The 27,414-nt window shown below is 49.3% G+C and overlaps 1 protein-coding gene across 2 annotated transcripts in view; it reads left to right on the top strand.

Annotated features, from left to right (window-relative positions):
* The window catches only part of BMPER (BMP binding endothelial regulator), a 221,828-nt gene that overhangs the window by 10,774 nt on the left and 183,640 nt on the right, over window positions 1–27,414 (top strand). For both annotated transcript variants that reach the window (XM_090287786.1, XM_090287785.1), the window contains exon 3: window positions 22,653–22,752. In XM_090287786.1, the coding sequence (XP_090143912.1) occupies window positions 22,653–22,752 (100 nt within the window). The remainder of the gene's footprint in view (window positions 1–22,652; window positions 22,753–27,414) is intronic.

Here is a 27,414-nt window from a genome sequence, read left to right as displayed (position 1 = left end):
GTGACTTTATATTTGAAGAGAGGAGTCTAAGAACCTCGTCCTGTACGCTCCATAGCTTCAGTGAGAGGTCCGCAGCCTCGGGACTTGAGTGGGAGTCGGCCTAGAGTTTCCTGTTTATAGTTGGGGTTGTTAACACTTGGGATAGCTCCCCCCCCCAGAATGAACTCCGAGTTCCAAAACGGGCTTCTCCCAGAAAGTTTGTCACAGAAGGTCGACCTCCTCTAGGAGAGACATCCTGGGGAATCATTACACAAATACTTCTTTTCTTCCTTTGAGAAGAAGGTCCTGCCATTTGAAAATGTAGAATCACAGAGGCACGGAGACCTGCCTGTATTGGTGACAAAAGGAGCGTCCACCTCACAGAAATAGCCTGCGGTCAAAAGCAGCGATGCAGGTGACGGGGCAGGAGGGGCTGGGATTGTGCCGCTTCTGCTTTCCAAGGGCACCGTGAAAACTGCCCCCGGTCCTCGTAGCCACGTCCTCGTCATTTCCTCCCCCTTCCAGCGAGGCTGACTCCGAAACCTTGACACCAGCCTTCATGTTTACACTAGGTTTTGGATGTTAGCGCTCTTGGCTTCGGGGAGCTGACTCTGTTGAAAATTATATTTTTCTTTTGAGGACAAAGGCCTTATTGTATGTGCGTGTCGTGTAGTATAATGAGGTGTTTTTTTTTTTTGTTTTTTTTTTCTTTTTAATGTTAGGTAATGGGTGGTGCTAAGCCAGATCTGCCAAATGGGAAAGTCAAAGGTCTGTAACCCGAATGGCAGTTTAAGGTTCCACTCAGGTAACACAGCCAGAGGAAAGGAGAGGAGGGGACACGTGGCTTCCTCACTGACCAGAGCGTGTCCCCCCCCCAATGACTTGCTTTGCTGGAATAACTGTAAATGACCCTGGGAGAGGACCTGCAACATGAGGGAGGGGACCCCAGAGACACTTCAGAGAGAGTAACAGCGATCATCAAAATGCCAGAGATGACAATGCCCCGTTTTAGCTTATAAAAAGCACACGCTTCCAAAATAACTCTCGTATCCTCGGTCAGATAAAGAGACGCTGGCCAGATGTTTTCTCACGGCAGCTGAGGCGGAGCGGCGTGGGCTGAGCCTCCTGGGCTCGGGCCCTGTGTGCCGGGCCTCTCTGGTCGCGGGGCTGGCCTTCCCCACGGAGGGGACCTCGGGAGGGCCGTGCCCGGGAGAGAGTGGGCCTGGCCCTCTGAAAGGAGGCACGGAACTGAAGGCCCAGTGAGAGGCATTGTTAGCATCTTTCTCTTCATTTCTTTTCCTCTTTATACATAAACATTTTATTTTTAAACGGAACTTCCGAGGTTTCTCTTGGAGGCAAATCTATGCCCAGCAGCCATAGCATGAAGGTTCCTGGACCCTAGCTAGCACCGCTTTCCTTTCAGGGAGCAACAAAGTGACATTTTTATTCTTTTCCATATTTATTCCCGGAGCTTATTATTTAAAAGATCCTGGGGATTTCTATTCTGTTCAATTTCCTAACTGAACAGGACCGTCTGAGCTGGGATAGGACAGTGCGTCGCTCCCTCGTGGCTCCCGTCCGCCTGCGTTGTGTCCGCGGTCGGAAGTGCTCCGGTAAAACCTCGCAGCGCCACACTTGCCTCCCTCTGCCCCTCTGCTTCTCGGAAATTTGTGCATTCGCAGGCCTGCTGGGTCCCTGCTGCTTTGTGGATTGTGGTGGGAAGGCAGGAGCACCAGACACTCACAGAGCAGTGTTTCTTGGTCTCAGGGGGACCCTCATCTCCTGGCGAGAGGACCTGAAAGATTCATCAGCTATTGTCCCACTTGAGCGCTGCTTTGCCAAAACTGCTTCCCACCCAATACCTGGGTTTACGCTCCTGGGGAGGCACCGGGCCTATTAGAACTGAGAGGTAGCGATTTCTGTTTTCACACCCAGGTGAAACAATGGTGCCTGTACCCCGTGCAACCCACCCGTGGGTGAATGCTGAGTCCCATGAGCACACTGGTGACCACCCAGTGGGGAAATGTCCTTTCCCTAAGAATTTGGGGAGGAGCTGGGTGGCAGGAAAGGGGAAGGGTGCCTGCTCTTTGGGGATCTGGTTAGTCCAGGAGGAACTGGCTTTCCCTCCTCCCTGCTGTTATGTGCTGGGGGGGCGGAGGGGGGGGCGTGCCAGACGGCAGCAGCTTCCTCTTGCTTGTGAGCGCCCCTGAATGTGGAGGGGAGCGGCTGGGATTTATTACAAAACGGGATTTTCATTCTCCTGGTTCCTATAAATCCTACCCTGGACAAGGGCAAAGAAGGGTTTGCTTAAAGGACTCCGCACACTGGTTGCCACGTTCAGATTCTGGTTTTGCACAGAAGCGTATGAAAATTTGGATGTTTGGTGTTGACCTACGGACTCAGCAATTTCTCGTTGTTCAATGTAACCTCCCTGGGAACACCTTCGGAGTCTTCCCACTGGAGAGAGCCACCCTGACAAGTTACTGCAGTGTCTCAAGGAGGGGACTTGAAACTCAGGGAGACTTTACCTTGGGTTAGTAAGCTAAAAGCAAAAATGTGGTCATACAGTAAAATGCTAACACCCCTGAACCCCAGCTCTGAATGAATGGGCCTTTCTGTTCCTCCTCAGGGTCCCTCTGGTGGTGGTAGGGGAGGGGCATTCACTTAGTACCCACGCGGGGGTGGTGAGGGGAGCACAAGGTGGGTGCTTTGAGGAAGATGTGGTAGCTGGATCGCGGGACTGAAGTAGGATAGTGATTGATGGTCATTCATCTCAGCACATCTTTACTGAGCATTTATTGTAATCATGGCCCGAGGCCCTGAGAGATTGGAAAAAACACTTTTTTTTTTTTTATGTGAACAAAGGGAGATTAAATTATGTTCCAGATAGTTTTGAAGGTAGATATCTTTTATTGCTTTAGAGTTCTTTGAAAACGGATGAACTCATGCAAGCCATAGATATTAACCCTTGGTTTGAATACTTGAATCATCAGAGCAAAGCATTATTCCCTGACTGTGCTAGATTATATATATAAATACATATGAACACACATATATATACACATACATATGTAAGTATACATGCACTCTGTCCAGAAAGTATCCAGACCTGCAATATGAAAAAGACATTTATTGAAGAAGATACAAGATACAAGAAACAGTTTACGTAGGACAAAGATGCCTCGAAGTAAGCACCTTGGGACCTCACACAGTTCTCCCAGTCACCATCAACTGCCCTGTCATATTTTCCTGAATCTCGTCGATGGTCTGAAATCTCCTTTAAAGATGATTTTAGTCTGGGGAAAAGCCAGAAGTCGCAGGGCATAAAATCTGGGCCGTAGTGGGGCTGAGTCACCTGGGTGATTTGCTGTTTCACCAAAAAACTGCATAAGATGTGATCCATGAGCAGGTGCATTGTTGTGATGAAGCTGCCAGTCAGCAGTTGCCCGTAGCTGCGGCCTTCTCAGTCGTCTGAATAGTTTCTGAGGAGGAATGTTCAAGCTTCATGCAGAATTTGATGCAGATTCGGTGCTCTCCTCAGTCAGTTTGAATGCAATGGCAGCACAGCACACATGCTCACTCAATGGTGTCTACCAGCCCCGCTGACAAGTACAGTGAGGTTGTCATTGTTCACGCATGTGCATTCCCGTCCACTGTCCTTGGCTGCCGGGTTACATCGATATCATGCAAACCATTCTAGCTATATTAATTAACAATGGCTGGGCTTTTTCTGGACAGACCTTGTATGTATATATTTAATATAAAATTTGAATAATGGATTTAGATTGCAAACTGCCTTCTATCAACTATAAAGCCTAAAAAAAGTGAGGTCTACAGTCATATCCCTCTGATGCACCCGATCTCGTCTTAAAAAAAGTCGTCGTCGGCAGCCGTCCATCTAGAAAGACGATGGCGTAGCTTCTTGAGAGACTATCTGCACCGCCGAGAATGGCTGTGCAGTCCGATTCGGGAGTGACAATCCCTGCCGCACTTGTTACAGGTGAAGGCAGATGGCCGTTGTTGCTGCTGTTGACGCTGCTTCCGCCTCGATCTTTTCTGGGCCGCCTCCTCGTTGCGCGCAGCCTCCGCGCGTGACGTACCTTGCCTGACCGCGAGCCTCCAGGCTAGGCGGTCGTCTGCTTGAACTTCCCATGTGTTGAGATTGATGGAGCATTGTGTCATGTCCTTTTTGCAGATGTCTTTGAACCGCAGTTTTGGGCGCCCTGTCATCCTCTTGCCTTCTGCTAGCTCGCCGTAGAGGAGGTCTTTGGGGATACGGCCTGCATCCATTCTTTTGACATGGCCGAGCCACCTGAGGCGTCTCTCGCTAAGAACTGCATGCAAACTGCTCATATTGGCTCGCTTCAGCACCTCGGTGTTGGGGACCTTATCCTGCCAGGCGACATGCAGGACGCGTCGTAGGCACCTCATGTGGAAGCTGTTGAGTTTCCTTTCGTGCCTTGCGTAAGTGGTCCACGTCTCGCTGCCATAGAGGAGAGTGCTGAGTACGCAGGCTTGGTAGATGCGCAGTCTGGTTTTCTCAGTGAGGCTGGAATTGTTCCACGCTCGCCGGTTCAGTCTGGCCATAACTGTGGCTGCCCTGGCGATTCTCCGGTTGACCTCCAAGTCGACTGACAGAGAGCTCGAGATGGTGGACCCGAGGTAAGTGAAGTCGTTGACAACCTCCAGGGTGTATCCGTCGATGGTGATGCATGGGGGAGTCCCCGTGCCTTGAGCCATAACATTCGTCTTCGTCAGGCTGATGGCTAGTCCGAACTCCTTGCATGCGTGGGAAAGGCAAGTGACTAGCTGCTGGAGTCCCTCTTCGGAGTGTGATGTCAAGGCTGCGTCGTCGGCGAAGAGCATCTCACGGATGAGCACCTCTTTGACTTTGGTCTTGGCTCGTAGACGGGCCAGGTTGTAGAGCTTGCCATCGGATCTGGTGTGAATGAAGACACCCTCGCTGCAGTCCTTAAAGGCGTATTGGAGGAGCATGGAGAAGAAGATTCCGAACAGCGTAGGCGCGAGGACGCAGCCCTGCTTTACTCCGCTGCTGACTGGGAAGTCCTCAGAGGTTGCGCCGTTGTAGGACACCGTGCTGTGCATGTTGTCGTGAAAGGACATGACCACAGCAAGCAGATGTGGTGGACAGCCAATCTTCCGTAGCAAGCTGAAGAGACCGCTTCGACTGACCAGATCAAACGCCTTCGTGAGGTCGATAAAGGCGAGGTAGAGTGGTTTATGCTGCTCGTGACACTTCTCCTGCAGCTGGCGTAGGGAGAAGATCATGTCCACTGTTGATCGGCCAGCTCTGAAGCCACACTGGGACTCTGGGTAGACGCGGGAAGCAAGGGTCTGCAGGCGGGCAAGGGCGACCCAGGCGAATCACATCGGGGCGTGATCAGCGCGAGTCGGGCACGTGATCGGGGCGTGATCAGTGCGTGTTGGGCATGTGATCGGGGCGTGATCAGCGCGAGTCAAGCACGTGATCGGCGCGTGATCAGCGTGTGTCGGGCATGTGATCAGCGTGTGTCGGCCACGTGATCGGCGCGTGATCAGCGCGTGATAGGGGAGTGACCAGCACGTGATAGGGGCGTGATCAGCACGGGCCGGGCACGTGATCGGCACGTGGTTGGGGCGTGATCAGTGCATGCCGGGCACGTGATCGGGGCGTGCTCAGCGCGAGTCGGGCACGTGATCGGGGCGTGATCAGCGCGAGTCGAGCACGTGATCGGGGCGTGATCAGCGCGTGTCGGGCATGTGATCGGCGCGTGATCAGCGCTTGATAGGGGGCAGGTGGCTCAGATACCAAGTGGGCCATCTCTACTCCTGTAAAGGAGGAAAGAGGAAGGACATCTCTAAAATCAGAGAAGGAAAACTCTGACTCCAAAAAAAAAAACCTCCGCTGCCTTGCGGCATACCTCTTTAGGGGAAAGGCTAAGGGAGTAAACCCCGACAGAAAATCCGGAGCCGGAGTCCCTAAGGCGGTTTGACATTGTAGTCAACACCGGCAACTCCTGCGGCGCACCTGAAGCCAAGCTGTATTGACTTCGTCTTTCCCTTGGACCCTTCAGCTGTGAAGAGAGGGGGGGTCTGCTGCATGGGCAACAGCAGACCCTCCATATCACCCTGCCCAGGCTCTGTAGCTTCAGTTTCACTGGAGAGGACACTCCAGCGTCATCGCAAGATGTCGACTCAACACGGGAGTAAAAAAAGTATAGTATGACCATATGATAGAACTAAAACTTATGTACAAGTTGGGGGACGGGGGCGTACAGTGGCACTCTGAGCACTGGGAGGAACTTGTGTCCCTGGCACTGGCAGCCCCTCTTCTCTCTGTCCCCTCCCGCACACACTTATCTGGCGCCTGCCTAGGTCACACAGCTGTCAGTCATTCACGGGGCAGTGGTGAGAATGTTGTCTTCACTGGCCTCTGTTCCCCCTCCGGGGCCCCAGCCACGGTGGCTCTCAAGTTTAATGTGCAGATAAGCCACCAGGGAACTCGTTCAACATGTCAGTTCTGGGGCCTTACTCCGCAGACTCCGACCTAATAGTTCTGATGGAGATCACAGGTCGTCCATTTTTAATAAACTCTTCTAGGGACTCTATGCAGGGGTCAATTTTTGAAAAACTGTTCCCATTTGAGGTCAGGGAAAGGGAAGGATATATAAATATAAGTAAATTCCCATTGAAGCAGCATGTGAACTAGTGATTATGTTCCGTGGAAATTCTGTTATTGGTACAAAACAGTACCAGGTCAACTCTCACTTCCGCAGGGTTGCTATCACGGGGCATTCACAGGCATCTTGCATATTAACTGTATTTATTGAAGAGCTACTTTTTCTCATGCCCTCTCCTCGGACAAGCTTCCCCTAGTCACCCAATCTGAATGAATCACTTCTTCTTTGAAGTCTGAGATTGGTTACTTGTGTTATATCCCTTATCCCTGCCAACCCTGAAGTTTCATTAATTATTAACGTGGCTGTCTCCCCAACTGAACCTGAAGCTTCTTTGGGGCAGGAGTAGTGTCTGCATCTTCTCGGCAGATCAAGCATCTTGCACACTGTACATCTTCACAACGATTTTATGAAGAAAGGCCACGTTCGTAAGTCTGGGCCAGCCTGCGTGCCATTTTCCAGGCTGTGAGGCAGGGCAGGCTCTCTCAGGAAACCCATTCCACAGTTGAGATCATCAAGGCTCAGAAAAATAAAGCAAGGCAAGTGCACACTGCATGTCAGCAAGACTTGGGACTATAATTCAAGTATGGGAATCCTGACTCTCCCAGTAAGACCCCACTGAGATGGATATCTTGCAGAGAATGCTTCCTAGCCACGGGGTTGAGAAAGCCCCTGAGGATGGGAGCAAGAGAGACCCAGCAAGTCATTTCCCTGAGGATTCTTGTTTTAACAGTCCTCGGGGTTCAGTTAGGTAGAGTCCTGACCAGTGCCTTTGGGTGGGACAGGCTGGCCCCCTGGGTGGCTGCCAGCCTTTTCATGGGATGGATTCCCATGGGGATCGACTCCGTTTCCTGTGGTCTTTCTGTGATGGGTAGCAGCTGCAAGATGAAGCCGATGTGACGTGTGTTTGTTGATTCTGCAGCATGAGCCAGCTCGATGTAGCAATGTGACACAAGAGCCGGGGTTTTATGACTGACGAGCTGGCCTCCAGCAGCATCTGCAGGAGCCAGCGATGACCAGTGATGGGGCTCATGGCCGCGGGAAGCGTCTCCATCCCTTTCCCTGCCAAACCTGTATAACAGAAGCCCGTTCTTACACCTGGCAGTGTCCAGCCGGCAGGTGCCTTCCTCGTCCTGGGAGATTTCAGTCCTCTTCTTTCCTCAGGCTGCTCGATTTCTGCCCACACCTTCCTTTCCCTGGTCGCAGAGAATGTGAAGTCAGGCCAGACTGCCCTGACCCGGTTGGTTGGACTGTCATCCCATGTACCAAAAGGTGGCGTGTTCAGTCCTTGGTCACGCCACATGCCTGGGTTGCGGGCTTGATCCCTGGTTGGGGCATGGACGGGGGGCAACCAACTGATGTTTCTCTCTCACATTGATGTCTCTCTCTTAAAATAAACAAAATATATCCTCTGGTGAGGATTTAAAAATTTTTTTTAAAAGTCAAGCTGAACCGGTTCTGATTCCCGTGCCGTCATGCAGCTCTGGTCACACGGATAAACTGTTGTCCATGCTTTAAATGAAAATCCTTAAAAATGTTAAGAAAAAAAAATATCAGCCTGGCATTCTACTGTTCCTTTATCATCTCCATCTTTATTTATTTTTTACCATGTTATTTTCTTTCTCTGTTATTAACCCAGCATTTCCATGATGTCACCTCTCCCCGAGTTTTGTGGCTTGTGTTTCTCAGCGTCAGTTTTTAATTCTGGGTTGCAGCCTGATCATGAAATGCACAAACCGAATTACAGGGGGTGGTTGTTCTTCCTACACGTACATTTGGCCGGACGTTGGAGGGATGGGGTGTCCAGTGGGGAACTCTCTGACAGAGGCAGCGTTGGGAGAGCTAAAGGAAGGCCAGACCAGGGCTGTCTGTCCTAATGACTAAGGGGTCAAGGTAAGGATGGCTGGGAAGAGCTACGGGCTAGCTCAGAGCAGGGTCAAGAGCCCAGGTGGGGCTTTAGTAAATATTTTTCACTAATGATGATGTGCTGATAGGATTTAGCCTGGTGGAAAGAATGCCCAGGGGGAACTTAACAGCCTTCAAACATGTGGGAAGGAAATATTATCTTGAAAGGACAGAGAGGCGTACAAATCCCAAAGTTGCAACATATCTTCGGCTCCGGCTTCCCCCTGGCCCCTGCCTCTTGTGCACACTTCCAGGGTGAGCCCCACGGTGGTTGTGGGGCCTTAGCTCTGCGGCGTCTTGGCCAGTGCCTCCTTTTGAGTGCAGGCATTTCTTCTAGATCCCTACACCCTAGTCGCCCCGCTGGGGGGGTGGGGGGGCTCACACTCCCAGCTTCAAGCTGCATTTGTTAGGATTAGAAATTGAAAGCAGGGTCTGACTGTGGACTCTGTCAATCCCCGTGCCTTGTCTTTAGATCTTGATGTCATGAAGAAGGAAGAACTAACATAAAGGAATTCCTCCTTTTCTTTCCATTTCTCATAAGGGTTTAATATCCTGTCATCCCCCTCCTTCCCATCTACCCTTAACACTTACCTGACCTTTGGTCACCAGGTCTGGGGGTCCCAACCCTGTTGGTTGGAGACATTGGTCCTAAAACTTCTCCCCAGAGTTCTCAGCCCTTCCACAGCCCGAATTTCCCTAAACTTGAGTGTAGTCCCTCAGGGTTGGAGCTTGGCAGGCCTGGGGGTTGTCAGGACTTGAGGCAAGGAGTGCCAGTGGTGACATCTCTTGTGAGCCTCAAATGGCGGACCGCGACCATCCTGAGGGATCTTGGTCTCTGGGTAGCTGGCACAGTGGCCGGTGCTGAGAGGAAGTGACCTCTGGTGGTCAGTAGATTAATGTAATCATCCCCACCAGTGACGGTGTCCAGTTGTGTGTGTGTAAGGACTTACACACAGAGCTCTCTCAGCCTTTGTGAGATGGATTTAGAAGAATATGGTTTATTTGGCGACTCCTTACTAGACCTTTTTGGTTGGGTCTTCCTTATCTTCTCAAACTTCAATGTTGGATGGCCGCAAGATGAAGTGAGGATATTTTCTTCCTTGACAGTCCTTCCCCAGCTGATTGTATGTAGATCCAGGACTTAAAAACCATCTGGATGCTTAAACTTCCCACGCTGAGGTCCGCAGCTCCCTTACCCTTCAAGTGTGGACTTGTATACCCAAATGTCTCCTTGGCATCTCCCCATGGTGTCAAAGAAGCAACTCAGACTTACAGTGGCTCAAACAGACATCTTGTTTTCTTCCTCCTTCCTCACCATCCCCAAATCTAGTTTCCTCCAGCCCGCAATCTCAGCTGCATTTTCTCAGGCCATCAACCGTGGGCCCTTTATTCTTCTTTCTCTTACACTGTATGTTCACTCTATTAGCAAATCTTGACAGCAAACCCTTGACAATATTATCTGATCATGTCTAACTACCTCTGTTATCACCTTTGCCTCCGGATAGTACATTATCAACCAGCGATCATTTAAAAGTACACATCCCATCATTTCACTTTTTCAATGCCAGACCCTCCAGGGACGTCTCATCTCGCTCAGAATGTAGTCTGAAGTATGACTGGGTCCACCAAGGTCCTACAGGAAGTGGTCCTGATGCTGTTTCTGGCCTCACCTCCCAGTGCATCCTCCCCTCTTTCTCTGCTCTGGCCACGGCCCTGGGCTCCTTGCTCCTCCTGCACAATACTCAGCACTCATGATGCTCAACCAACACCCTCTCCACAAGGGTATTCATGTTTGCTCTTCCCTCCACCCACAACACGCCTATCCACTATGTTTATATATTCTCATTCCTTCATTCTGGTCTCTGAGCAAATGTTTCCTTGTTAGAGGCTCTTTTTCTGGGCACTCTCTGCCATAGTACCGCCCCTTATCCTCCTGTTCCCCGGTCCCGCTTCCTCTTCTCCAAGATCCTCATCAGTGCCCATTATCTCATGCCCTGTCCGTCGCCCCACCAGAGTGTGCGCTCTGGGCGGAGGTGGACTCTCTCCCGGTCGTGCAGTCATCCCAGGGCTGGGACAGCGCTGGGCCCATTCAGTGTATAACTGCTGCAGGCCTGAGTATGTGCCATTGGTGGTTAATTTTTTTACCCAATAATGTGAAGATCTAATTCTTTTCCCCCCCGAAATAAATCATGTTTTTCTTTTCCTACTTTAAACTCTGCTTTTGCTGCAGTGATGACTTGCCTTTTTCATTGCTCACATTACTTTACATATCGATTCTGGTGGTGTGAAAATCATACAGATACATGGACTGAAAGGGGAAAAGTTGCCTTCGGTGACCAATAATACCATCATGGTCAAATATATAATAAGCAGTAATATTTATGAAATGAAACTTTTTTTCTATAGAAAACTATGTAAGAACCCAATCACCATTCCCAGTCAAAAGTGATTGGTTTTAGAATGTAAATTAAAATGCAGTATGTTGGTATTTTATGGTTTACCTAAAACAGTGTCCAGATGAAAGGCCAGCAAAGTGTGCGAATTTGTATAATTTCACAGAGCAAGAAAAAAGTGGCCCAAGGTATTTTCCCACATTATGTATAAAGGGACTGTCATGCTCACAGTACTGAGTGGTGTGGCTTCCCCTGGGTTGGAGTGTACCGGGATGTCACCTGGAAGGAGATTCCTTTGGTCCATTGTCACACCCCAAGGTGCTGACACATGCCTCCATGAGATAATTGTATAACAAAGATTTATTTTAGGCATATCGGGTGGTGTCATTGTGTCTCAAGGACCACGATGACCTGGATGATCCCCGGGAGGGCGTGGCAGTGCGGGTGGTTTGAGACGGACCTATCCCTCCTCCAAGTTCATGGGCAGCCACGTGCCACTCAAGGAGCTGCATGTGCTGTGTTTGCGCTCCAACCCTTCTCCCTCTTGGATTGTAAGCTCCTCTAGGGCAAAAGATGGATCTGATTCCTCGTGTCTCTTCCCAGCAAAACCTGGCCCGGTGTCTGGCCCACAGCAGGCGCTCCAAAAACATTTGTTAAACAGATTCATGGATTTTCAGTCAGATAGATTTGAATTCTGTACTGCAAAGTTTTAACCTGCAGACAAATCCAAGCTTGGAGGCAAGATGTTGCCTTGTCTGAAGGTCATTTGTCTTCTCTTGACACCTTTGTCTTATTTTAGATGTTCAGTCTTCTGGAAAGCTGTTTTATGGTGAAACCCTTTTAAAAACCAATTTATTTTTTTAAATGGGACACGTGTTATGAATCTTGTTAGCAATAAGTTTATGTTTATGTTTGGTGGGTGATGAGTCACTTTCTGGGTCACACCTTAATCAGAAGTGGATTATTGCCAAATTAGCATCGGTTGATTGTTTAATGGCTTTAAAAGTGGGTGCTAATGGGTTGCAATCACAGTCTGAGGCTATGAAATAAATCTGTGGCTCCTTCAGGTCTTTCTGATGTCTGCATGTGGCCCTTGGGGGAAGTCGGGGTGATGAGCACAGGCTGCTAATGGCCCTGCTGAGTGACCCTCACTACCAGACCTGCCTGCGTGTGCGGGGTGCTGTTGAAGGCTGGCGTTTTCAGCGTTGTGGCCGTCCAGCTGGCTAGAGGGCTCCTGTCCTCTTGGTCCTCTGCCCTCGACACCCCCCGCAGCGGGCACCCGTGTGAACACAGCCCAGGAGCAGGGACCTTTCCAGCACCTGACACATCACAGAGCCCTAACCGCTATCCGGAGGCAGGACAGCAGGAACTGGCTTTGCAGCCAGCTGTCCCCGGGGTCCCTTTGAAAGCCTCCGTGATTGCTGGTGGTCGGAGGGTCAATTGTGCAGATGTCTTTAAAAGTGTCTCACCAGCGACCAGAAAGTTACTTTGTCAAGATGACAGATGGCCTGTGAGCAGCCCCTGCGCCCGGCCGAGTCCCCCGTGACGTCAGCTCCATTTACTTGTCAAGATCAGCTGTCTCTGCAGCTCCCAGCAGCGCTAGGGGTTCACGGGCAACCCATGTACAGTCTGTCCCGTGCTGTGAAAAATCGGCTCGGTGGCTGGCTGTTGACGCACAGGAGGGAGAGGCATTTGAGGACGTGGTGAGTCCCACCCACCGTGGCTGGGCGATGCAGGGAGAGACATGGGCCGACCGGAAGTGGTCGGCCATCGCCGGTCACCGGGCAGGACAGGGGTGGGGGATCAGGCGCTCCGTGTCTGTGTTTCGGATGGGTTCACCCTTCTTTGGCAGAGAAGCGTTTATGTGCACAGGGAAGGGACTCCATGGAGTCCCCAGGTTCATTGTCGAGCCAGGGAGCCCAGCTTCCTATATGGCGCTGAGTCAGAAAAGGGGCGGCGAGAATAACCCCCCCAGCCCGCCTGCCTCTGTATCACATCCCAACCTTCCCCAGGGATGGTTTGAACGCCTTAACCCTCACTCCGCACTTGCTCTAATGCCCCCTGCCTACCTGGCTGGCAGTGTCCCCGCCACTGGGAAGCCCGGCTGGTGGTCCCTGAGCTGTAGATCCTGCTGGTGGTCTGAGGTGGGCTCGCATCATCTTCTTGAGAGTTCAAACAATCTCACCAGAAAGGGGTGCAAATGTTCACAGAATTTCATCACCCCTCTCTTTTTTGTTTCCTTTTGGGGGGGCAGAAGAAGCCGATTCACTATTCGTCATGTGCTGAAGGGCACGCAGCAGTGGAAAATAATCGGAGATGTTGGGAGAGGCAGCTGGGCCACTTGTATATGAGGCCCCTGACTTTTCAAGACCCCATTCCCCTGCCCCCTCACCCCCCAGTTCACACCTTCCTGTGGACGTTTCTCTGTGGCACAGACTGAACCCCCACAGCCCAGCTGTTTGAGTCCCTTTCATTCGGGTAGACTTGGGAGTTTGGGCAAAATCAAGGAAGGATGCTGACATTTGCCCCTCTCAGTTCTCATACCGGAGCCTGTCCCCTGGCACATGGGGACACGGTTCACTTTCTGGTTTCCCAGTCTGCTTCTGGGAGCCCGAGGACAGTGGCAGACCCGCCCTGTGACAGGGTCCACTGGCTAAGTCCCTAGTTGCTTTGTGTTCAACGGGTTCCAGTTACCCTGGCGTGGGGTGCTGCCGACCCCCCGCTTACACGACGGACACTGTAATGAAAACCAGGCAGGGCGACTTTCTTTGGGCTACTACTTTTATTTGGTGGTTATTTCTTTTGTGTTCTGCCATCTCGAATGCTTTGGTTCTATTTCAAAATATGATTAAACGCAATGAGGATCTGTTTGACACGGCCCTGGTTTAAATCAGAGCTGTATTTGACTAGCTGGGACATTCTAATGGCTTGTGTTTCTTTGTTCTGAGAGTTCCTTGAAAAGGCCAAAAAAAAAAAAAAAAAGAAAAATTAAAAAAAAAAAAAAAAAAAGCCAGACCTAAACCCTTAAACTGCATAGGATCCAAAACAATCCCTCCAACAAACTAAAACCCATTAAAAAAGAATTGAAATGTTAGGTATGTTAAATATATAAAGGGCCTCCTTATTAGTCCCCTGTTGCTTCTGCTGGCACGTGTCATATTTTCAAGGTACAGTATCAGGAGAACAGTGTCATTTAGTGATGTATTAGGGCCATATATCACCCGAACATTGTCTTTGTAGAGGATATAGGTACTAAAAGACACGATTCTGGCCAGACAGAACAACAGGGGGTCTTTACTTCTTTTCTCCACCCTCCTGCCTTTTTCTTTAATCTCCCTCTGTTTCGTGTTGCAGAGAAGTGAATTCCTTCATGGGATATGACTTGTTGCAAAATAATCGGGGGGGTGGGGGAGCCCAGTGGGCTTCATAAAGTCTTTTCAATGGCTGGGCTTCAAGGGCAGCTTTGTTCAGAGTTTGCACTGTTAGCTGGGCTGGAGGGGGCCGGGTTTGCCAGAGTCCAGGTCTGTGGGGTAAAGGCTCGCTGAGCCTAGACGGGAGGAAGAAAAAATAACACTCCCAGATGCACTGCAGTGCGCTGCGTGATGTTCTTGCAAGAAGCTTCAGCATTCAGGCTCCAAAAGGACGGCCATGGGATGCTGCCAGTCTCCAGGAGAGACAGCCCCTCTGCTCAGATGGAGAAAAAAATGAGAGGACGTAGAGGCTCCGTGTCCTGGTTTTGGTCCATCTTGCAAATGACCAGGGATTCGGAGACTGAGTCTTGTTTTGAGTTTTTAAGACAGAGATTTCATCTGTCTTTCCTAAGAGGCACTATTTTTGCTCCTGTGTTCCAGATGAAGCCATAAACCACTAAGGTTTATAATGGTCTGAAAATGAGGAGTGCTTAACAAAGGCACACATTTAAATTCTTCGCTGTGAGGAAGAGATGGCTCGTCTTAGCCTCTAAACCAAGCTGTGCATTACTGGGACTGAATCAATGGCTCTGATATCTCTGCCCTTGGTTTGAATCTCTGCCCTGGCTAGCTATGTAAACCTGGGCAAGTCATAAAACGGCTATTTTCTCACCCATAAAATAGGCATAAATCAGTGCCTTCCTCAGGCTTCCTGCAAGGGTTAAAAAAAACACATACATAATATGTGTTCATCACCATCTGGAAAATAATAGATTTTCTCTTAACTGTCAGCTGTTATTATTCTTAATAGTTCACCAACCTGCCCAGGAAATTTTATGCCCCTTTAGTTTTTGGTTAGAGATGGCTCAGCTCTGTGGTTTTGATGGTTGAAGGGATTTGCAAAAGCAGAGGAAGTTGGGGGCTCAGGAAGAGCCGGAAATGCTAATTTATGTTACAGGGAAGCGCATGGGTGCCTCCCACCTCTCCCGGTGACCTTTCTCAGTTGGGGAAGAGAAGAGATCTTGGAAAACCATTCTCCTGGTGGGGAAGTTGGGGTCATTTCCCCTATCAAACATAATTTCTTCACTTTAGAATTGGTTTTGTTAGTTATTTTTTTCTCTCTCTCCACCCCCCCCCCTCTTCCTGCAACTTTCATTGAGCCCAGCGCCTTGTACTTACTTGGACGTGAGGGCTTTGTAGTGGACCAAACGGCCTTCTTTTTTTTCTCCTCCCAGCTCTTTCTGTGCAAGAATTATGGGGAAGTCAATTGTACTATCAGTAACAAAGAACAAGCAAGTAAGAGCTTAATTAAAAATAATAAATTATCAGTCAAATTTAATACTGCCATTGGCAACCACTGAGCTATCTCAGGCGCCTCCAGGCTCCCGGGGATTATTTTCTAAGAGATGAAGAGCAGATTTTGTCCAAAGGGGCCAGGCTGCAGCAGGTACAGGCTTGCGTTGTCTGCTCTGCGAGAGGTTGTGCTCGGTCGCAAAGGATTCCCCCTGACCGAACGTTCCAGAGAGGGAATCACTTTATTTTACATTTTTAGTGATCAGCATGGGGGACAAGCAATGGAACCTGCCCCCTCGGGATTTTCCCTTTCAGCTCTCTCCCACATCTCTGCCTTCTAGTGTGGTGTTTTAAAGTCAGGTTTGGTTCCCCCAGTGTTGACCCACAGGGTTCCCTTAGCACAGGGTGGGGAATGTGGCAGGAGACCTGACATGTCTGACCCAGGTGACCCTTCTTTCCTGAAAATTTCCAGACTTGCTCAAGTACATGCTAATCTGTTCCTGAAATTGCAGTGGTCACGTAGGAGCTAACCTAATACTAACGTGCTACACACACACATTTTCAGGCTCTGCCTTAGCAACTAGCCTCCAACCAGGCTGCATTCCCAAGTCCACTGCTAGCCAGCTCTTTGAGGGACCCAAGACACTTAAACTCATTGTGTGCTGCTCCTCTGTTCGTAAATCTTTAAGAAATCTATGCGATAAATGACAGAATGTCTGCAGAGTTCTAGAGAAGAACCATGCTGTGTAAACATGAAGGATTATTCTTTTGTTTATGAGAAGTTTTATAATATTGCCTAGAAGAAATTCCAAGTTGTGTTCAAAAGTATCATCAAGTTCCCTTTCGCTGTTTGGGGGTTGGAATTGGGTTGCTGCGGGGGCACCTCAAGGAGAGCTTGACTTCAGGGTGTTCATTCGTAAGGAGGTGCAAAGTTCCAGGGAGAACAGGGTGCTGATGTTGGATCGATCACCTTCCTTGGGAAACTTGACACAAGACATTGAAGTCCTAAAAACGAATTCCTCTGTGAGCCATTTTGAGACCGTCAAATAGTAAGACGCTACTGTGTGTCTGCTCTGAACGAGTTCTCCAATGACAACAATTTAGTTACGCGTCCGAATGTCCTTTCTGTACTCAGTGACCACAATGGCTTTTGAGTCCAACGAAGCCCTCGTCTGTAGGTCTCCCTGGGTGCCCGCAGGGACTGCAGCCTTCGTCCGATCTGCTGACGGCCACGGTCTTGTTCCTCACGACTGTGGACATTCCTGAAGAGTGGATAGCGGCTCACAGCGTGATTTCTTTATCGTTCCCACAGCGTGGAGCACAATGGCACACGTGCCAAGTTTGGGCTGCTCTAGAACTTCCACAGCTAAGTTTCACGACTTCTCAGTCATTGGGCATTTATCCCCTGGCAGCAGCTGATGACAAGGGGAGTAGTTTCTTTAGGATTATAATGGGTCTCCCGTCACCCCCGTGGCTGTTGGTATTTCAGGAGCGCAGTTCTTGAAGGCAGCTGAATCTGTAGGGCTGCTCCCCAAATGAGACAGCAGAGACGGAATGGCAGAGGCGTGTGCGTGTGCGTGCGTGTGTGTGTGCGTGTGTGTAGGCAGGAAGGGTAGTCACTCGCACCTCCTTATCCCCTCTTCTAATACCAGTACCACCTGGCCTGTGTGCCTCTCTGACATGCGCAGTATTCTTCATCCGGGCAGGAGAAAAATATTATAACTTCACATCCTTCTTGATGTTTTTGAAAAAGTAGCTGGCACTCAGGGTTTGCTGGTTTGCGCGATGAGAGCTGCCTGCCTCACAGGCCGGCTTTGCTTTCGGGAAACAAGGACTGAAGGGACATAATGCCATCTTCCAGGGGAGGGGACTCCTGTGGCCGGCCGCCTGCCTAATGTGGCTGTGGCAGGTCCGCAGGCACGGCACCAGGTATTTCTGTTTTCATTCGTGTTTCAAGAGATTTGTCGTGCTGTTTCCGTCTAAAAATAGCGTCTGCCGGCTGACTTGGCTCCCTCCCGGGCCCCTCTCCTCGCATTCGCTGCTGTGTTTTCCTGCCCAGATTTCTCTTTTATTATTATCTTAAAGATACAAATAGAAGGTCAGGTAATACTCTCCATATTCCATCATAGGATTGGTCCTGGAAGAATCTTAGAAAACAGTACCTTCGAGACATTGGCTTGACAGAGAACAAAAGCATCTCAAAAACATTTTATTTTGCTGGTTTCTCTGAGGAGAGCAAACAGGAAAATCTCATAGTAGTGATTTCCTCTGTCTCCAGCACCCCCGCCCCCCCATCGGGGAGAGACCATTCCCCCCCACAGGAGACACTGCAAAATACTCTTGAGGCACGTGCAGGTCTGACGGCCACCCTTCCCCAGGCCAGGGAGCCGGGGACTCTGTGCCGCCATCTAGTGGCCGGTCTCCGACACGGCAAGCTGCTTGCCGGAGTCCCGTTTGAACTTGGCTGTGGCGGGAGCTGTGGTTTGGCACGCATCCTTATAGAGCTTTGTTGCCAGCCACGGAGATTTTTTTCATTTTCATTCCCTATGCCCTCTTTCATTTTTGTATGTTGGCACTTAATTTCATGTGTCTCTAGAGGCTGCACTTTAGGTTTTGATATATTTGGTCTTCCGGAAAGGAGGCAGTGATACAAACGGACGCTTTTAACGATGGACTGGGCGACCCTAGAAAGGGATCGACTCGGGGAGAGAGAGACTGAGAATGAAGCCTGGGACGCGGTTTGTTACGCTTACGCACGGGCTAGGTTGGCATTTGAGAGTGTTCCGACATTTTCCTCCAGGGCATATTTGCCACCGTTTCTGTCGCTTAGATTTGGGGAGACTGCAACCCGAGCTGGAATCTTGGGGAAAATTTGCTTGAGGATGCTAGTCTGGCTTTCAGAGGTGTGATTGGCACAGATACCTGTCAATATCCAAAATGGCACGACTTCCTCGCTACCAGGAAGCAGTGAGTGTTGGCAGACCTTCCCGTGTGTGGTCAGTGATGAAGCAGCTCCTCGGAGTTTTTCTGCTCTTGTTGGAGAGCTTAGTCACACCTGTGGAGCCACCAAGGAGCTAGCAATCTCCCCTGGGGCCTCCGGGCCTGGCATTGTTCTGTTCTGATCTGCACCCTGAATGCCTGGGAAGTAGCCAAGGGTAACTTTAAACAGACAGTAATATGCTTCTGGAATCAGACACACGTCTGTTTGGGTGACCCTGGGCGGGTTTCTTGACCTTGGTACCTCATCTGTAAGATGGGGATGATGAGGAATTCTTTGTGAAACAGTGCATATAAAATTCTTAGCCCAGAGCCTTCAGTAAGTGTGAACCAGTATCAGAAGATGTTTCTTGAGTGAAAAAGTGAACCGAGTGAGTTGTGACCTTCAATCAGAGCAGAGGACACTTGGTGCCTGGAGGTGGGGGTGGTGGTGAGGAGGCCAGTGGAGGAACGGCTTTGTGTATGCCCCTGCTCACCTGCCACTGCTCCCAGAGCCACTGGCTTGAAGACCAGTGTTTTTGTCTTCAGGGAAAGTGAAGAGAGTGGTCTTAATTAACCTGTGCTTGAACTGACTCTCTAGCTGCTGGGCCCAATTCAGGGGATGGAGGAATCGGCCTCCCACCAGTGGTTCTCTGCAGTTTTTCTTTCTTTCTTTGAGGGCCTGGGGTCCTGAGCATGTGCTCCTTGTCCACGCCAACCAGACACCAAGGAACTGATCAGATATGGCAGCTCCGGGCCAACGTGACCTTTGGTAGATTGTAAGGAACACTCCAAGTGTTGTTAGAAGGGAGAGAGAAAACCCCCACTGACCTACCGCTAAGGTCTAGGTTTGTTCCCTGTGTGTGTGTACAAAAAAAATTCCAGATGTGAATCTATAAGCCATCTGGTTGGAATAAAGTTTGTGCCGGACTGTAATTACAAGCTATTTATTATGAATCTTAGGATCCTGTTATGGATCTCAACTGGCTCCCTGGTTTCAGATTTAGCAAAGAGTTCCTATATTTAAGAGAGTATGTGTCTTCCTACTTATCAGACCCCTCATGGTGTCATGATGCCCAGTCCGACTGCCGTGGAGCTTTGCATTACCTGCATCTGAGCCTGCACTTCAGAGAGGAGATGCACTTGAGGGGTGGTCCTTCCCTCAGGCACAGCCAGGTCTGCGTAAGGCTGGGGTAACAGATGCTCTGCTTCAGAACAGTGTTCACCTCACAGGGCGCTGTCGGGGTGGAGGGAGTGGGTGTCAAGCTATGGCTGCAGGACGTGTGCTTTGCAAAGCAAAGTCACTGTTTACGGTGCCAAGTGGCGCTCATACCCGACCATTGTTCCGGGTTCCTTTGGTGGTGGTAGAAGGGCACTATTAAGGTTTTCGATCTGCTTCTTCTGTTGGCATTGCGACCATAGCTTTGTATTACATTCGTAATGTCAGAAGAATTCTGAAAATAAACTGAAGGGCAGTGACTCACAGTTTGATGCCACCATCGTTACGCAGAAGAGAGGGTGAGGGAAGCAGCTGTGGAGGGCTCCGAGGCAGGACACCCAGGTTCTGACTGTGGCTCAGCTGTTCACTCAGGGACTGTGGACATCCCAAGCCCATCCCAGCCTCCCTGGACCCAGGAAGGCTCCCCCTACAGCCATGGTCGTCAGCCCTGCCTGCGGCCTGGACTCACATGGGGAGCTTGGAGAAAAGCCTGGGCCTGGTCCTTGGAAAACTCAGGTCTGAGCTTGGGGGGCTGGGAGGCAGTGCCAGGCTTGTTTAAGAACTGCCTGGGGCTCTGATCTGTCACCACTGTCTCATGGGATTTTAAGGGATTAATGAGATTGGTCTCTATGAGGGTCATCGCCACATCACAGACACCCGAAGGGGGAAAAAAAGGACACTGGACCACTTGGGTTAACCCTGCAAAATCATCCACTGACGACTAATAAGTGACAAACCCAAAGGCCTGTTTGACCAGCCTGGGAGAGTGGGTACAGGGAGCTGAGCACCAGCGCCCTCTCTCTGGGTAGCTCGGCAGGTCCTGGGGGGGCCTCCCCAGTGTGCTTACCACGCTGGCCTTGGGATCCTTATCTGAGATGATGGTCGTATCCTAGATGTGGTACCCAGTGGGAAAGTTTGAACAACATTCTTCCCACAGTGGGCTCATGCTTCCGGGGCCTTGCAAAGCCAGGAAGTTGGGGAAACATCAAGGCTGTAGAAACAGCTTTTGGGACAGTGAGGCCCAAAGCTCCGCGTACCTCATTCTGGGGGAATGGTCACTGGGGGGTTGGGGTTCTGGAATGCTTAGCGGGACCAATCACTTGAAAGGGGAGGGGTTGACAACCTGGATTTATTATAGAATGAGACCCTGGGAGCACCTTGAGGGGCTGGGGGACCCCTAAGGAACTTGAGGGCGGCATAGGAGCTGGTGTGTTTGATCTTAGAACTGCTTCAGGGCTGGAGTATGGTGTACAGGCTTGGCTTGGAGCCCCAGCTCCTGACACACACACACACACCACACATACACCCCACACACAACATACACACCACACACACACACCACACACAACACACACACCATGCACACACACACCACACACACCACACATACACCCCACACACACCCCACATACAACACACATACCATAATACACCACACACACCACACACACCATGCACACACACACCACACACACCACACATGTACCCCCCACACACCCCACATACAACACACACACCACAACACACCACACACACCACACACACCATGCACACACACACCACACATATACCCCACACATACCCCACATAAAACACACACACCACACACACCACACACACACCACACACACCATGAGCCCACACCCCTCTCTTTCATGTTGGACTGGAAGTGACGCTGAAGCATACTGGGTACACTCGTGATCCCCCCAAGGTCATTGTCAGAGCTGAGGTACAATTTCTCCTGCACATATTCCCGAAAAGTTCTAGGTTCATCTTGAGGTGAGAGAGCCAGTCAGTCCTTCCTCTCTGATCTGCCTCCCATCAGGCAAGGAATGAGCTCAGACCACTGGCCTTGGCTCAGAGTAGGGCCCGGGCGAGTGCCCATTTGTGAGTTCAGTTTGAAATCCCCCTCTACTACTGTGAAGCTGTATAATCTTGGAAGAGCCCTATACTTTCCCTGAACAGCAGTTTTCTTGTTGGTAAGCAGGGGACAATGACGACACTTGTCTCCCAGGATTTCACTAAGAGCGAAAGCCACAGCACCCAGCAATTAATAGAAACTTGTTAACAGAGCTCAAATCTCCTTGAAGTTCTGGGACATGGCGATTTTGATTCCCGTGCATTCTACAGACAGGAATATACATCCTGTTGGGGTCATCTCAGAGTCATTTTATCAGCTAACTTTTCAGGAGAAAACCAAAGATGCAAATGCTCAGCCCACTTTCATTAGCATGCACGCTAATCTAATGCAGCCGCCCCCGGCTATAAAACACTGAGGACCGTGTCTGCTTGGCGCGGGGAAATTTTTTTTCTTTTACCGAGCCGATTCAATGCTCAGCTTTGTCATTATTTGAGTTGGAACTTTAGATTGCTGCATTTTAATGCAGTCTACTATTAAGGATTGCTGGACGGCCGTGTGCAAATATTTTTGTTCTCACGATGCCGTCCTGGCCCAGGTAGCCCAGTGGGCAAAACGTGCTTCATGCAAATATTATGGTTTCTATAATGTATACTAAAAGGAAACCCTAGAACAGAGTGAGAGAAAGCCTCTATCTCTAGACATTTTGTTATCTAGGTTAAGTTGACTTGTAGAAAAGGGACTTTTTATCCCCTCTGATCTGCCCTTAATCTAAAAAAGTCCTGTTTCTGGGTGGCTATTTCTGCCCCAGAGAGAGCAAAATCCTTTTGCTGTCACAGAATTTTCTTGCCCAGATGAAGGCAAGGTAGGGAGAGGGAGGCTGGAAATGTGGGGATCCTGTTTGAAGTTGATTTCACACGTCTCTTGTGTCTTTTTGCCTAGAACAAGGAGGTGACCTGCAAGAGAGAGAAGTGCCCCGTGCTGTCGAGGGACTGTGCCCTGGCCATCAAGCAGCGCGGAGCCTGCTGTGAGCGGTGCAAAGGTGACGCGTGTCTTGGTGGCCTTTGTGTTTGACTGTTTCTGCTGACGTTTGTACTTGTTTCTCTCCCCTTTCTGTTCACTCAGTCCTCGGCTGGGTGCAGACGGCCACTGGGAGGGAAGCTGGTGTGTGCGTGTGTGTGTGCGTGTGTGCGTGTGTGCATGTGCTGGAGGGTGGATGGGCGATAAGGGGAACCTCCTAGTGGAGCTCTGAATGTAAGGCGGGCATCTGCCTACTGGGTTTTCTTTTGAAGGCAAGTTGTCACAATGGCAAAGCGGAACGTGATACCCACGTACGTTGGTACACGCGCGCACAGGCATCTTCTGTAAGAAAGTTCCAACACTCAGGTTTCCCCAGGCTCCTCCCCTTCCCTGCCCACCTCAGCCAGAGTCTCAACACCCAAATTTTATCATTTTCCCCGGTTGAAATTTTTCTTTCCTTCCAAATTACATTTGCAGTTTTTGTCTTTGAAGCGTATCGAAAGGACCCTTCTTCCAATCTCGTTTCCCATGGCCTGCAGTGCGTGTGTCTCTTGCACATGCCATTCCCAGTGTGTCCTCTGGGCCTCAGCGCAGGTCTTCCTGCCAACCTGCCCAGATGCTGCCTGAGCCTCATGCATCACATGCCACTTTAAGTTTCTCTGGCAGAGGGACACCCACACCCTTACTTTAGGGGTGTGTTGCCCGCTCTGGGAGGGCAGGGCTCAGGTCATGCCCTGACATCATCGCCTGCTGCACATCAGTGAGTGTGTAAACACTGCTCAGCAGAGCGGGGGCCCCGGGAGGCAGACTGAGCACGGTGGCTCTGGACGCGGACTCTGCAGTCACACTGCCAACTCCTAATTCAGCAGTCCGGGATCTCCGAAAGGTCATGTCCACTAGGAGCCGCAGAATGCGACCTTCCTGGGAAATGCAATCTTTGGAGATGTAATTAGTTAAGATAACATCCTAGTGGATTAGGGTGGCCCCGGATCCAATAGGAGTGCTGTTTTTATTTGAAGAGAAGAAGACAGACAGACAGACAGACAGAGAAACATGAGAAGGTGACATGTAACGAGAGAAGCAATATAAACACCTGGGCTCTTTTCCCCAAGAGTCAGATGCACTTGTTCTGGGGAGGGGTTGAGCCCCTGTCTTTTTAAAAAGCTTCCAAGAGATTTAATGTGTAGCCTGTGGTGAGGGGGTGGGGGCCTCTGAAAGAGTCCTTGACCTGGTACCAGGTGATTTCGGTCCCCACAGAAGAATATACGTTTTCTGGGGAGTAAGAGGAGGGAAATGTAAAAAAAATATATCAACAAAAGCTCTTACAGAAACCAGGTAAACAAACTAAAGCCCATTATTTTAGGGACAACCCATGGATCTCCATATTCAGTGAAGATCCTGTGAACTTTTCCAAATACACTTTATCCAACATCTGCATGCCCAGTATGAAGATCAAATCGTTTGTTAGTAACTAGAGTTGTTGTAAACTATAATAATTTTTGCTCAGCCCCCTGCCCCCAAACGAACAAATAAATAAGCAAACAAAAGCCAAGAGAGGCAGCGATTGGGCTTCTGCTTCCACAAGTCGAGGAGAGCCAGGTGTTACTAGAAACCCAGGGAAGGCGTGAGGGACCCTTCCCTCGAACCCTCAGTGAACAAACCTTCCGTGGAGCGTGGCTCTGCTGACACCTTGACTTTGGCCTTCTAGTCTCCGTTTCTGCTGTCACAGGCCCCCAAGCTTTTGGTCATTTCATTACAGGAGAAACTCCCAGAAACTTGGTTCTTCTCACCAATGTGGTAAAGAATTACAGATCAGTGAGTCTACTGGCGTGCAAGCAGGGTTTATTGGTGATCTGTTATTGTGGAAGAGAACTGGCCTAGCTAAGGTGGGTGTGGGGCAGGCAGGCAAGAGAAGGGTGGTGAGGGCAGGGGTGGCAAGAGCAAAAGCCCCAGCCAGCGTGGCCTGAGGCCCAGCGGCCAGAAGCTGGGTGAAAGCGAATCCTTTGTTCTGAGGACTTACAGAGTTGGCAGGAAGGGGTGAAGAAGTTTCATATAGATTGACAGGTAAAGGTGATGCCAGCTTTCCAGGGCAGGGGCCGCGAATACCCAAAGGTATGAATGGGCTTCTTCCTTTGGGCACTATGGGTCCTTTCTGACCTTGGGATGGAAGCACAGTGTCAAAAGCTTTCTTTCCCAGATCATGGAAAAGGCACATAGAATTTCAAGGACTGCTGAGTCAGTGGTTGGGATGTGTATCGCCCCTCCTCCCTGACTTGGTTTGCTATCTATCCTACCTAACAATTCGGTACAGCAGTCCCGGCACACGGATACCCATCTTTCCCCTTGGGCAGGTGGAGACATGGAACCTCTCTCTACCCCAGTTCCTTCACCTGTAACATGAGGATAATAATCATGGAAGGAACCAAACAGGAAGATACAGTCGAAGTGTTTAGCACGGTGCCTGGCATGTAAATGTTTCTCAACTAATTTAAGTATAGTAGGTGCTCTGTAAGTAGTTGACAGACTTGAATATAAAAGCACATTTTCTGAATCCTTTTGGAGCAGGGTTTTCCCTCTGACCCTTTGCTCTCTTCCTAGTTTGATTTTTTTTAAAATTATTATTAGAATGAAGGTATAAGAAATACAGTTAAATAGATAATGGCCGAGAAAATATAACTCAAATGTTAAAGTGCTGGTGAATGCTTATCAAAACTCTTTCAGTTGTGTAAATAAATGGGAGCGAGGGGACTTGAGACCCCCCCATCACTCGTTGGGACTTTGACTTTGTTGCTTCTCCTCCAACGTCTCTTTCTTCCTTCTTCCCTTCTTTAGCATAATTCTTTTTATTTTTAGCTTTAGTTAGATAACGACTTCATTAATACAGCATCATACTACAAATTTAAACCATGAAGGGGAAAAGAGTATTTTCTGAGCTACAAAACCCCACTTTTCTCTGACATCACAAGTGTTACAAATTTTCTGTCTTTCCCAGACCTCCTTTCTTGGTTTGGTCCACGTATGCACGTGCACAGGTCATTTTGTATGTGTGGTTTTATTTTTGCACAAGTGGAACTAAACCATGCAGGTTCTTTAACAGTTAAAAGACATCTCAGCAATAACATGACTTAGAGATTCTCCCATGCCACTTCATGCTGTCGTTTGGATCTCAGAACACAGCTGCACGACAGTTCAGTTAACATCTTCTTGATAGAGGTTTAGATGATCGGTCTTGCTGATTTTCAGGGAACCCACTTACAAGAATCAACCAACAAACGCATAAGGAAGTGGAACAACAAACAAATGTTTCTCTCTTTCTCTCTCTGAAAATCAATGAAAGGTTTCTGAGATATCAGAACCTAACCTGAAAGGCATAAAATACTTGTAGGGGTAGACTTGACAGAATACTGTGATCAGTCAGACACAGTCCCTCCCACCCATATCAGTTCTCAGCTGTGCTACGGGGGTAGGATTCTCCAGGACAGAAACCTGGATACCCTAGGGCTGTGGGAAGACGCGCGCTTTAATTCAGCCATAGCGGACGGTACTCAGTGGCCTCCAGAAATGGCAAAGCTAGTCTTCTTCCCTGTTCCCTTGAGAGTTTTAAGCTCTCTCTTCCCCAAAGAGGATACAGTAGAGGAGGGGGACCTGGTATTACACAGGACAACATTTAGACAAATTGGCAGATTTTTCCTTAAAAACTTGCCCATACTGCCACGTTGCCCATACACCGCTCGCGTAACCAATTCTGCATCTTCAGCTGCCACACCACACCTCCTTCCCAGCACTTCCCTGCTCTGGATTCTTCCATATTGCATGGCCCCCTCCCAACTCCTCCCTGTTCTGGATGTTTTCCTCCCCTTGCTGTGGTTCAGTGCAAAATGGAATCAAGCTCTTTTTCAAGAACCTTGCTGAGGGCCATCAACTGCTTTTATGTTCTTCAATGAAACATAGGAAGCCCTGACAGCTGTCAACAAGTCAAGACTTGTATAGTATTAGTTTTGAAAAATATAGCCCCGTGGTGAAGATCTACAATTACAGAACCAATTCAATTTAAAATATAGGCTGGGTGGAGAAAGGGGGGAATGATTTTCTTGCTTCTTAGTTCAATGAGAAATACCATTACCATCATCTTCCATACTCTAATTATCAAACATACCCCATGTTAGAGGCATCTGAAGGCTCTCAGAGATTATTACTTGTTGTTTGTCTGTTTTTGATACTTTCGACATGGGGGAAGCATCCAGAGAAGAAGGCATATTATTAGCTCATTCTTTCTTGGAGTCTACTAAGAAATTTAGACCATTTAAAATTCCTATATTATACTATGTTTATATTTTATTATATGCAAACTACCATGTATTTTGGGCCACTTCTGTAATTAGTGTTACTAGTTTATTTATTATCATTGGAACCTAATTTCACTTCTTTAAACCATTACAGAAGTTTATGTTCATTGTGTCTTGGTATTTATGACCATGGCTATTTTTTATGGGTTTTACCTGGGTCCTTCCCAGGCTGCTGGTCAGGAACAAGGCTCCTTAGTGAGGACGCTGTATTTGTGAAAGCCTCAGGCCTTGTGGCTTGTGAGGTGTGAATTATCTGGTTGAGTTTAAGACCTTCAGCCCCACCTATTATCTTCACAGCAGTCCAAAGGGACTCTTTATCCCCGCAATGCTGGATGCGG

The sequence above is a fragment of the Furipterus horrens genome, unplaced genomic scaffold, assembly GCF_987537825.1.
Source record: "Furipterus horrens unplaced genomic scaffold, mFurHor1.1.pri manual_scaffold_9, whole genome shotgun sequence".
NCBI lineage: Eukaryota > Metazoa > Chordata > Mammalia > Chiroptera > Furipteridae > Furipterus > Furipterus horrens.
This window is presented reverse-complemented; position numbering and strand designations above follow the sequence as displayed.